The following is a 12,663-nucleotide window of genomic DNA, read 5'->3' as shown; positions in this document are numbered from 1 at the left end:
GGCAGTGCCCGAGTGCCTCAATGGTCAGTTCGCCCCTGGCTGACACCCATCCTGGGGACTAAGAAGCTGTTTTCTGCATCTGCATTGGAGCTGCATCCAACATTAAAGAAAAATGCATGTAATGGTGCGTAAACAATTTGCGCTTCTGCGCATGTGTCTAACAGTGTTTAGAAGTGTATAAATTTCCATCCTCTGCATCCAGATCTGTAAAAAAAAAAAAAAAAGCACCAAAAGTGAATTTTTTTGTGCCGTGTGCATGAGCCCTAAGTATGAGTCCTTTGTCTAATCATCTATCTTTATCTATAAATCTATATCTATCTATCTCTATATATATATATATATATATATATATATATATATATATATATATATATATATATATATAGGCAATGATGTTCCTCGCAGTAAAGTAGTAGAGGATTATTGTTGTGACAGCGATGGGTTAATGTGAGACCCAGCCCCCTGTGTGGCTCCTCCCCCTCCTCCTTGCACAGCCTGGCAGCAGAATCAGGAAGCTCTCATTCATTGCAGTGCAGGGACAGGAGAAGCTCTGCGGGGTCACAGAGGTACAGTAGGAAGGGGGATTGTCGGAGGTTCCTGTTTGCGTGTTCTTTCTCCTGCTGACGCAGCATTTCTAGTTTTCGTTTCTGCATTTTGCACATATTTCGCATTTCTCCAGGCAAGGGTGTAACTAGGAATCATGGGGCCCCATAGCCGAATGCTGATGGGGCCCTCCAGCTAATTCTCTCTGTAGCAGCTAGTAGCGTCAGCTGTGACAATAGGTGTCATTGACGTTAACAAATAGGGGGTTGATTTACTAAAACTGGTGCAGCTGTGTATGGCAGCCAATCAGCTTCTGGCTAGGTTCACACTGCTGCGAATTCAAAATCGCAGTAAAATCGCGATTTTACGGCGATTTCGCTGGTGCGATTTTGCTGCGATTTCGGCCGCGATTTAAGAGACATCTGTGCAGGATTCAATGTAAATCGCGGCCCGAAATCGCAAAAAGTAGTACAGGAACTACTTTTTGAAATCGGTGCAGCGCCGCGGATGCGTCGTCGCACCGATTAGGATAGTGCCATTGCTGGCAAATGCCGACGATTTGAGATGCGTTTTGACATGTCAAATCGCATCTCAAATCGTACCCAGTGTGAACCTGGGCTCTAACTTCAGCTTGTTCCATTACGCTTTGACAATTAGCCCTCGTTCACACTGTGCGAGTTTGGGGGCGAATTGAAAGATATCTGTGCGGGTTCATTCACAGATGTCTATTGAAATTGGCCCCCGAGATCACCAAAAGTGATGCGATGCAAAGTCGGCGCTGCACCAATTCAGAGGGTGCCGTTGCTGGAAAAAGGCTGCGATTTGGCATGCCATTTGACATGTCAAATCGCATTTCAAATCACCCCAATGTAAAGGGGGGCCAGGCAGGGCCGTCTTAATAGCATCATGGGCCCCTGGGCAAAGTAATGCACTGGTCGGGCCCCACTAGCTTGCCCCAATTTACACACCTACTTTCAAGAAATAAAGTATAAATAGTTCATAGAATTAAACCTATACTCATTTTACAAAAGGAAAACATTCCATAAATCAAAGACTAGTCAACACAAAGGGCACAGTACAGGGGGGGTCAGGAGGGCACAGTACAGGGGGGTCAGGAGGGCACAGTATAGGTTCTGGGATGCTTCTCTGGACACGTCCATATCGGGACAGTTTCGTAAAAAGCATGACTGTCCCAGCAAATCCGAGACAGTTGGCAAGTATGATGTAATGCAAGATTATTGTGGGGGCCCCCATGTACCTGGGGCTCCTGGGCAGTGCCCAGGAGTGCCCTTGCATTAAGGGGCCATTAAAGCGGAGTTCCACCCAAAAGTGGAACTTCCGCTTTAAGTACTCGTTCCCCCCTTACATGCCTCATTTGGCATGTCATTTTTTTTGGGGGGGGGGGGTGGGTTCTTCGTTTTGAAGGGGACATCCTGTCCCACCTCCTTCCGCCTATGGGCCGCCTAGGCAACTCCGCCCCTCCGTCTAGATAATCTCCTGGGACACGTGACAGGCCCCAGAAGATCACCTGTCCACTCCGAGAACGCATTGCGACTCGCGCATGCACCGTGTGTGCCCAGCCGTCATGTCACAAGCTGTCATGGCAAGTGCCCACAGTTCCAATGGAGGCGCAGAGAAGAGGAGGGGGAGAAGAGCGGGCCTCCGTGCGGCCGCATTGCTGGACCGTGGGACAGGTGAGTGGCTGTTTATTAAAAGTCAGCAGCTATTCTTTTTGCAGCTGCTGACTTTTAATGAACTAAAAATAGCCTGGAAGTCTGCTTTAAGTGCGCACGGGCGCTACCACCCCCATCCATGCGTCCCTTCCCTTGCAGGACCCCGGATGCATAAGTTCCAATGGGGGGGGGGGGGGGGTTTGAAGCACCTGATTAGAGCTAGAAGCTCTAATAGGCTTCAAAATATGGTGGGCTCGGGGGCCGCAGAGAATGCAAACCGAGCCCACCCACTTGTGTTCGAATAGCGAATGAATATTCGCTATTCTAACACTGATCCTCCTCCCAGCCAATCAGGATTGCGGGTCTTGAGACCTGTCACCCGATTGGCTGAAAAGGACAGGAAATCCTATTGGACACTAAGGATGGGCTCAGGCGTGTTCGCAGCCACACTTGCAGATCCCACCAGGGGAAGTCGGCACTGCTCTGTGCTAATCACAGGCAGTGAGACATTTCCCGATTTGTGCAGCCGCGGACTGGGAAAATGTCTCACTGCCTGTAATTAGCGCAGTGCCAACTTCCTGGCGGGCTCTGCACGTGCGGCTGCGAACACGCCTGAGCTCATCCTTATTGGACATGAAGGAGGAAGCACTGTGGAAGCCACCATGATGAAAGAGAGGACAGAGGAGCCAATACCCGCCATGCCACTACCTAGATGGGGTAAGTGCCACCAGCTGCCACTGACAGGGGCTAAAATCTGGAAGCTGATTGGTTTCTATGCAGAAGTGCACCAGATTTTGCACTCTCCAGTTTTAGTAAATCCCCCCCCCCCCCCATAGTGTTCATACATCAAGATCAGGCAACGGGAGAGCTGTCAGTACACTAGGGAGCAATGCTGGGGATACAAGTTATAGTTGTAGCAGTAATAATAATAATTACGATATATTTTATATTACGTTAAAAGTATTAGTTCTCCTGCACACAATTACTCTTTTACCCTAATAAAATGTCTTTAGCATTTTTGAAGAACAACAAGCAACAGCCATCCTATCAGGTTTAGTAGAGGAGCAACTCAGGAGTTTTTGATTGCATTAGGCATACAGAGTTATGCTGGCCACACGCAACAATCTTTTGGCCAGGGTCAAAATTCAAGCCGTGGGCGGCCCTGTCTGCACCCTCCCGACCGACCAACCTTCTTCGGTCTAAAAATTGAAGGAGCCATGCAGGAAAATTATTTGTTGAATAGCGTCTCCATCCAATCAAATGCAACCTCTGTTCAGATATTCTGACAGCCAGGGATGACTGCTGTCAGAATAAAACAGCCAGCAGTGGAAATTTCTCCATCCTCCTATGTTTAGCATGAATGGGGGAATCGTTGGACCCCCACATGTTGCTGAACTGGCCGAGATTCGAATTGTGTGTGGGCAGGCTGATCGATCGATTAACTTGGAGACAACCAGCATGCTGGGTTTTTCCTGCGATTATCGCTAGCTGCTGCTATACTCGCAATAATCGCTGTCTTCTCAAGGCGGGGACAGCTTCACCTAAGCCCCCACCAGGAGAAGACGGTGGCCCAGCAGGAGGGATTCCCGCATCAACACTGTCTGTGTTGATGGGGGGAATCGAGCAAATTTCTTTCTTGCAACCTGTGATTGCAGGAAAGTAATTTGCTCCATTTATGGCTGGCCATACACTAGTAGAGCTTCAAAATGTACATAAATTGTACATTTTGTACAGAAATTCTCAGCACATCGATGACATTACGAATATGTGGTTATAAACTTTAATCAATCACTGACTTGTACTTATAGGTATGCCTTATAGCATGGGTGCTCCACCTGTGGCCCTCCAGCTGTTGCAGAACTACAAGTCCCATGACGCATTGCAAGGCTGACAGGTATAAGCATGACTCCCAAAGGCCGAGGCATGATGGGACTTGTAGTTTCGCAACAGCTGGAGAGCCATAGGTTGAGCACCAGTGCCTTATAGGCATACCTATAGGTACTGAAATCTCTCCTAAATGTGCACTGTTTACAAGATGTTTACTATATATGCAGCCAATGATGTAATCGGCGCATGCGCTCTGAAGAAATGGCTACTGGAACTGTTCCTTTAGTATCCTGTGCCATAAATGGCGGCATCCCTGCACATGCGTGGGTGTGACATCATCGCGGCTCTGGCCAGTCACACAGCTGGAGTCTGCGAACCCAGAAGGAAGACAGGTGACGATGCACTGTCATCGCTGGAATGCTTCATTTTCAGGTACGTTTCACATAATGTGCTAGCATGCGATGCATGCTCGCTAGAGCTGCACGATTAATTGTTAAAGAATCGAGATCGCCATTCCCGATTCTATATAACAAGTGCAGAGAGTTCTCTGCTCACTTCTGACAGCTGACCAAAGAAAATAGAAATTGCAGGCAGCCTGACAAGTTTTAACAACATCAGAGATAGAGAAACAATGTAAGATGTAGTTCTTTAGATCAAAATGAGGTCAGTTTAACTACTTAACCCAGGGGACTTCAAACTTATGGCCCTCCAGTTGTTTAGGAACTACAATTCCCATCATGCCCTAGTTCTGTCTGTGAATGTCAGAGTTTTACAATGCCTCATGGGATGTGTAGTTACGCAACAGCTGGAGGGCCGTAGTTTGAGGATCCCTGACTTAACCACTTCCCGCCCGCCGGCCGTCATATGATGTCCTGGGCTTTGTGTGGGGATATCTGAAAGATGGGTGCAGCTACAGGCATCATTCAGATATTGTATTTTTCAGCCTGCGATTCTCTACACCATAAGAATGATCATAGCGGCTGTTCCACTGCTTGATCGTACTTATGGGTGGCGAGAGGGGAAGTCCCCCTCCCCCACCGCTTTCCAGTGCTTCTACCGACTCACCTCTGCCACGACAAGCGCAGAGGATTTATTAGATCGAAAGATGAAAAATTATTGAAGTTCCGCTTTAAAATTAGTATTTTTTTGCTAGAAAATTACTTGGAACCCCCAAACATTATATATACATTTATAGCAGAGACCCTAGATTATTAAACTGCGGTTGTTGCAATATTTTATGTCGCACTGTATTTGCGCATAACTGGTGAAAGTCGAGCTGTATCTGCAGCATTCTACAGCTAGAAATCCATGGGAAACTGCAGGCTGCACACCGTGGCCTCCATTTTTATGGATGAGTTAATCTTCTCCTTTATTTGTACAGGTCATCATGAAGGGATTATACTATCAATTATCTGCAGTGCAAGATGAAGAGAAGTTCATATTTCAAGAAAAGGTGATTTATTTTTTTTCATTTTTGCCACTACCAATTATTCTGCATCCTTCCTTTTTCAGCCTGTGCAAATGTGTGGGTTTCGTGTTTTAGCTTTAGTACTGGTGCAAATTCTGATGCGACTATGACTCGCGCACAGGGGCGGACTGACCATTCGGAAACCCAGGCACTGCCCGAGGGCCCCATGCCATTAGGGGGCCCCATCAGGGTTGCCAGCCTCAGTAAAACCAGGGATAGTATGTAAAAATATGTGTTTTAAAAAAAAAAATCCCAAGATTAAAGCTGCCACGCCTCTCCAGTACCTTTTTAGTGTGTGTAGCTCCATAATCTATTTCCCAGGGGCCCCATAATCTCCTATTGCCCGGGGGCCCCATGAGTTGACAGTCCGCCCCTTCTCGCGCAGAATCGCATAACAAGGCAAACCACACTATATTCAATAGTGCGCGTTCTAATCAATGCATCTCATCACATTGTGATGCTGGAAAAGGTCCCTGCACTACTTTGGTGCGATTTGCAGTGTGACCCCATCAAAAATGAAAAAACACAACCAAGTCACACCAATGTGGAACTACAATACATAATCGCACTGAAAATTGCATCAAGGCATAGCTCCCAACTGTCCCTGATTTGGAGCAATGTCCCTCATTTCTCATTTGTCCCTCATTATATAGTTGTATATAAAATGCACTTTTTATCTATCAAAAAGTGTTTTCCAGCACTAAACCTTTCATCTGATTTCTAAATGGCTGCATTTGTAAATCCCAAAAGCCAATATAAAGGAATGGTAGTGGTAAAAAAAACAATCCTGTTTTTTTTTTTGTCCAATTCTCCTTTAAGGGGGCGTGGCAAAGGGTGTGTCCTATACCTGCATACTTTAGCTGATAGGTGTCCCTCATGTCCATCTCAAAAAGTTGATGAGGTGTGTCAAAGTTGTATTGCAGTAGTGTGAACCAAGCCTAACCTTGAACATCCATCGCATTTCAGCCTGAGAATATAGCATGCATCTATGCACAGTAGACTTGGCATAGGCACCCATAGGTTTTCTTCTTCATCTTACCATTGGGTGGGTCAGCTCGTCAATGAGTTTGTCCTGGGCCAGTTTCTCCTCTAAACCAGAGCACTGTAGATGCAATTGGGGTAAAAAAATTTAATTGGCCTGATCAATTTGATGCCTTAAGCGTCAGATTTTTGTCAAAAGGGCGTGTGCCAGGATCTTGCCTTGCATACTAACATTACTCAATTGTCGTGCCACATGCACGAACGTAGTGATGTACCAAGAGGAATTTTCAGCTCTTGAGCACCTCCCTTTGGGCCCCTTCTGCTAACTTTGTGTTTGGTGAGCATTAATTCCGAGCATGCGTGTTTGTACGTCAAACCATTGTCCGCCGAAAATTTACTGTCATCCAGCATTTGTTGGCCGAAAATTGGACAGTAATTGTCAAAAGGAGCGTACTAACGGTAAGATTTTAGGACAACAGTCTGTCAACAGACCATCCCCTTGCAACAATCGCACCGTGTGTACGAGGCTTAAGAGTGGCGGTTGGGGGCTGTCCTGTGTTGCCACCAATGACTTTGGATAATTGCCCAATCTGTCCAGAAAAAGTCTTTATCTGATGCTCATTTTGTCTAGGCACTGTTTTTTTTATTTTATTTTACTTGACTTGAGATTTAATTCAGGGCTCAAGTCCTGCGGGAACGCGTGGGAACGGAGTTCCTGCACTTTTTTCACAGCAGGAATGCAGTTCCCTTTGCAGGACTGGAGCAGCTGAGCTGCCCGAGCCAATCCTTCACTAAGCAGCGATGCCCAGCTCGAGTCATTGTCAGGGGCAGGCGAACCTTAGTAATCCTTTATGTTACTGGCCGCTTCCTGTATATGGATTAATCGGGTAGTGTGCGGGTTTTCCGTCACTTCCTTGATGCCGCAATGTCTCCTGGGACCTTTTGTCATTGTTCCCAGGAAACATTGCGGAGGTCTGCCGCGAGTTATCGCGGGATTTAGAAAGAACTTGCTTAAAAAAAACATGCGGTTTAGTAATTATGCATATGAGCGTATCATTTTTTTTGGTGGGGGAGTGGATCTTGGGTGGGAGTTCCCACACTTTTTTCCCCAGGACTTGACCCCTGATTTAATTGTATTATGTTCTGGTGTTCTGTGACCTGTTTTGTTCACCTGTGTGTGTGTGTGTGTGTGTGTGTGATATATATATATATATATATATATATATATATATATATATTATACTTTTTTTTTTTTTTTTATTATTATTATTATTTTTTTTACTTTGTTTGGGAACTATTTTTTTTATTTTGTTTTCCATTAAGCTGGGGGTTGGCTTTTAATTTCATTACATTCCTATTTTCTGGGATCTGTTCTGTTCATCTGTATTATTTATCTTAATCAGGAACCAGGCTTGTCTCCCAGTGATTATCATGTGAAGCTGCAAGTGAAAGCTTGTGCCTTGAGTCCGATTAATACAAAGGTAACTACTGAGGCTTAATGTACACAGGATGTTTTAAAACCTCTCCTAAAATATTTAACTTGACAGATAGTAACCAACGTTAAAAAATGTCAGTTTTGACACATTTACATGCCGCGTTTAGCCGCATTTGCGTTTAGAATCATTTTGTTTTTTTTGCAAATAGTCAAAAATGTATCTCCATTAAAAACACTTGTAAACGAAACGCGGCTAAACGCGAGTTATCGCGTTTACAACCTGCTACAGGCATTTGGCGTGTCACTTAGTGTCTGATTTGTTTGCTCCAATGTCGCAGTCCCGTTATAAGTTGCTGATTGCCGACATTGCTAGTAAAAATGTATAAATAAATAAAAAAAAATCTCATAGTTTGTAGATGCTAAAACTTTTGTGCAAACCAATCAACGTTTATTGGGGTTTTTCAAAATTATTTGATATGTTTTATAGCAGAAAGTACAAAATATTAGATTTTATTTTTTATTTTTTATTTTTATTATCAGTATTTTTTGTTTATAGTGCAAGAAACAAAAACTGCAGAGGTGACCAAATGCCACCAAAAGAAAGCTCTATTTGCGAGGGAAAAAAAACTACATTTTATTTGGGTACAATGTTGCACAACCGGGCAATTGTCAGTTAAAGTAGCGCAGTGCTGTTTTGCAAAAAATGGCCTGGTTAGGAAGGGTAAACTTTCGCAGGACAAGTAGTTCAAAAATAAAGAAAGGAAATAACACCTGTAAACTCTATTGGCTGTAATGCCAACATAAAATATTAAGAAAAAAAGGAAAAGCTTATTTATTTTTCCTTTCAGCAGCATAGTAGATGCCCCTTACTTATTCTTATGTGGTAGTGCAGTGTTAATTTTGGCATCAAATTTTGTTTTAGTCATAGTCTTTTGACTAAAACTGTGTTTTAGTTGTATTTTAGTCATTTGAATTGTTTGAGTCATATATTTTAGTCAATCAAAATACTGTTAAAGCGGAGCTCCACCCTCAATTTAACTTAATGTTAATATTACTAACGGTACAAATCAATGCTACATCCGATAGTTTTAGATAAAAAAAAAATTACTGTACCATCTGCACTGGTATGTCTTCCGGTCTGCATCCCCTCGGGTTTTCTCTGGCTTGCTGTCCCGCGCTGTGTCTTCTGGGAGCTTGTCTCTGCGCTCCCTAATTATCAAAGTTGGCCCTGTGAAAGCAAACATCGCGTGACTTTGTGTAGCAGGAAGTGACGCGGATGTAAACAAAGCAAGGAGGGCGGGCGTTTTGAACCATCTCAATTACACAGATCCACCGGAACAAGGAAGTGCCGAGCTGTGGGCTTATGCCCACAGTTAAAATGGAGCAGGAACCGGATGGAGGAATATACGTTTTTATTTGCCACTGTATAGCAGCGGAGCGGCCGGGGGAGACAGGACACGTGAGTAGCGCTAATTAGGGTCATTTAACATTTAAAGAGCCATTAAAAAAAATTTGGCGTGGGAGATCCGCTTTAAAGCAGTTGTAAACCGCTGGATGCTTTTTCTTTATACTTTTACCTTGCAGGTTTAAAAAAAAAAAAATGTGCTAGTATGCATCGCATACTAGCACATACGTTTTACATAATCTGAAAACAAAGCATTCCAACAATGCAATCTCATTGTTTCCATCTTCACCCGTCTTCGTTCCAGGCACATATAAATAATAAAAAAAAATGTTTTTATATATATATATATTTTTTTTATAAAAAAAAGGGGGGGGTTGTCATCTGGGGCCCTGGGGACCTCCGGACCTCTAAAAAATAAATTGTCCCTTTTTAATAAAAAATAAAATAAAAATATATTAAAAAAAAAATATATATATATATTTTTTTTTTATAAAAAAAAGGGGGGGGTTGCCACCTGGGGCCCTATGGGGGCCACTTTAATTTAGTTGCTGATCATATTTAAAACTGGAAAACCTAAGCTTTCCTGTCCTCTGACCCCTTTTAACTCCATAGCCAATAGTAAGATCCTTCAAATACACAGCAGGATTTGGACAATGCTTAAGGTGGAACTAAACCCACCAAAGGCATGGCTTGAATAACTGTTACGGTCACTAGTATGCTTATGTCAGCACTCAACTGAACTGTCAAGCCATCAAATGACTGCTGTCATAGCTGATCACATATGTTGAACCAAAGCAACTGCAGATCAAACAGAGGCAACTTCCTTGGCTGTAAAGGATAGGAGGGTTTAGTTCCACTTTACAATGGAAGGTGACATTGGTGAGCCAATGTACTGATGTCATAGTTGAAGTAGGTTTTGCATAATAACCTCTCAATTTGGTGCTCTATAGAGAAGTTAAGACACCTGAAGGATCCTGTAAATTATTTCTTCTGTTGGTTTAATACAGATTTACTATAATATACATGCATTATATCGTACATAGAGTGTAGACTTCAAAACTTGTTTTTGTCTCCCTATTAGCTTATTTCAAAATTGTATCCAGAGAGAGACTTTGTAGCAGTAGGAAGAGAAGTTGCCGGCATAATCCTAGAAGGTGAGCAATGACAGACACATAACATGAATTTACAGTATATTTATTTTAAATTGTTTATTTATACGTTTTTTTCAAGTCACACAAAAGAGAATACACAGGCATCATCAACAGTTTGAAGGAATGCAGGTATACATTATCCTAGCGAGCTACCAGGCACATACAATTTGTACATGTAAAGGAATGGCGATGTGGATAAACAGTTACCTTGATTGGAATAAAGAAATTCAATCCCATTAAAGCAGAGTTCCACCCAAAAGTGGAACTTCCGCTTAATCCACTCCTCGCCCCCTTACATGCCACATTTGGCATGTAATTTTTTTTGGGGGGGGAGTGGGGGCTTCAGGAGGAGTGGGTCTTCATGTCCCACTTCCTCCTTCCGCCGAGGGGCTGCTAAGGCGAATAGTCACATCGCCTTTTGGCAGCCCCTCCCTGTAGGCGATCGTCTGGGACACGTGACAGGTCCCAGGCGATCGCCTGTCCAATCAGATGGCGCAGCGCCGCTCGCGCATGTGCAGTGGGTGCCCGGCCGTGAAGCCGAGAGCTGTCACGGCCGGGTGCCCACACTTAGAATGAAGACGCCGGCCGGAGAGGGGGGGGGGGAGAGGAGAGGAGAGGAGAGGAGTGGAGCCCTGGCCGGCGCGTCGCTGGAACGTGGAGCAGGTGAGTGTATGTTTATTAAAAGCCAGCAGCTACACTTTTTGTAGCTGCTGACTTTTAATAAACATAAAAAATGACACCCCTTTAAAGAAAAATTGAAATAATAAACACATAGTAAAATAAGTAAAACACAGAGATAAAAATCGAGGTAAATTTGGAACAGCCTCCTGTTCTGACCTTACAGGGGTCATAGAGGCAACATAAACATCAACGCTGTATCCTGGCCTAGGCCAACAAGAGATTTTTTCTTCACTTCCTGCCCCATAGCCAAACAGGAAGTGAGAGGAAATCTATACAAATTAAAGCAGGAGTTCACCCTAAAAAAATCTTTAAGATTAGATTCATGCTCATTTTGTCAAGGGGAATCGGGTAGTTTTTTTAAAAACGAAGCAGTACTTACCGTTTTTAGAGAGCGATCTTCTCCGCCGCTTCCGGGTATGGTCTTCGGGACTGGGCGTTCCTTCTTGAATGACAGTCTTCCGACGGTCGCATCCATCGCGTCACGAGTAGCCGAAAGAAGCCGAACGTCGGTGCGGCTCTATACGGCGCCTGCGCACCGACGTTCGGCTACTTTCGGAAAATCGTGACGCGATAGATGCAAACGTCGGAAGCCTGTCGGAAGACTGTCAATCAAGAAGGAACGCCCAGTCCCGCAGCCTATACCCGGAAGCGGCGGAGAAGATGTATCTCTAAGACGGTAAGTACGGCTTTGATTAAAAAAAAACTACCCGATTCCCCTAGACAAAACGAGCATCAATCTAATTTTAAAAATTGTCATTTCCGGGTAAACCTCCACTTTAAGGGAATCCATCCCCCCCCCAGGCCCTAAGAACTAGTGTCCCCACTTGAAAATTGTGTGGATCTTAAACAGGAAGGGGTGGGTCATATTTAAATTGGGGGGGGGGGGGGGGGGGGGGGGGGATTTAGTCAGGCCTAGAGCAGCACAAAACCTAAATGCACTACTGATAAACATACTGTAAAACCACCAAAAAGATCTACACATAAAGAGATGTAAATAACGTATCCATTCACAGGAACATGTAGGCACTTGGTGATAACTAACTCGGTTCATTTCCTTCAGACCCATATACTAAATCATCCCATGCTGACCATGTTTCAGAAAATTTCTGTTCTGTACCCTCCACTGTAGCCGTCAGTTGCTCCATTCTGCGTATGTCAGCTACAGTAGTGAGTAGTTGTGGGATTGTTGGGGGTGAGGTGGACAACCACAATCTTGGAATAACCCTTTTAGCAGCCAGTAAAATAAAAAACAGTCGGCGCGGGGCCTTATAAATACCAGGGAAAGGGAGACCTAACAAACAGTGCATGGGCGACAGAGGAACGGGTATACCAACCAGCTTTTCTAACAACTCCTGGATTCGAAGCCAAAATTGGTGAACAGGGGGACATTCCCAAAAAAAATTGGAAGTGAGTGCCCACAGCATTATTACATCTCCAGCATTGTTTTGTGTGGTTGCGGGCGTGTAAAATATCTGGGGTCCTATACCAATGCATCAGGA

General features: G+C 44.2%; 1 protein-coding gene across 2 annotated transcripts in view; it reads left to right on the top strand.

Annotated features, from left to right (window-relative positions):
• The first annotated feature begins 478 nt into the window (after positions 1-478).
• Positions 479-12,663, top strand: part of CRYZL1 (crystallin zeta like 1) — a 44,677-nt gene continuing 32,492 nt past the window's right edge. Inside the window, exons 1-4 of one of the 2 annotated variants that reach the window (XM_040338911.1) lie at positions 479-566; positions 5,425-5,496; positions 7,896-7,973; positions 10,414-10,486. In XM_040338911.1, coding sequence (XP_040194845.1) covers positions 5,431-5,496; positions 7,896-7,973; positions 10,414-10,486 — 217 coding nt within the window. In that variant the 5' untranslated portion in view covers positions 479-566; positions 5,425-5,430. Of the gene's footprint in view, positions 567-4,335; positions 4,476-5,424; positions 5,497-7,895; positions 7,974-10,413; positions 10,487-12,663 lie in introns of those variants that run through there. The other variant, XM_040338910.1, reaches the window with a different exon arrangement.

This window comes from Rana temporaria, chromosome 2 (genome assembly GCF_905171775.1).
Source record: "Rana temporaria chromosome 2, aRanTem1.1, whole genome shotgun sequence".
NCBI classification, from domain to species: Eukaryota; Metazoa; Chordata; class Amphibia; order Anura; family Ranidae; genus Rana; species Rana temporaria.
This window is presented reverse-complemented; position numbering and strand designations above follow the sequence as displayed.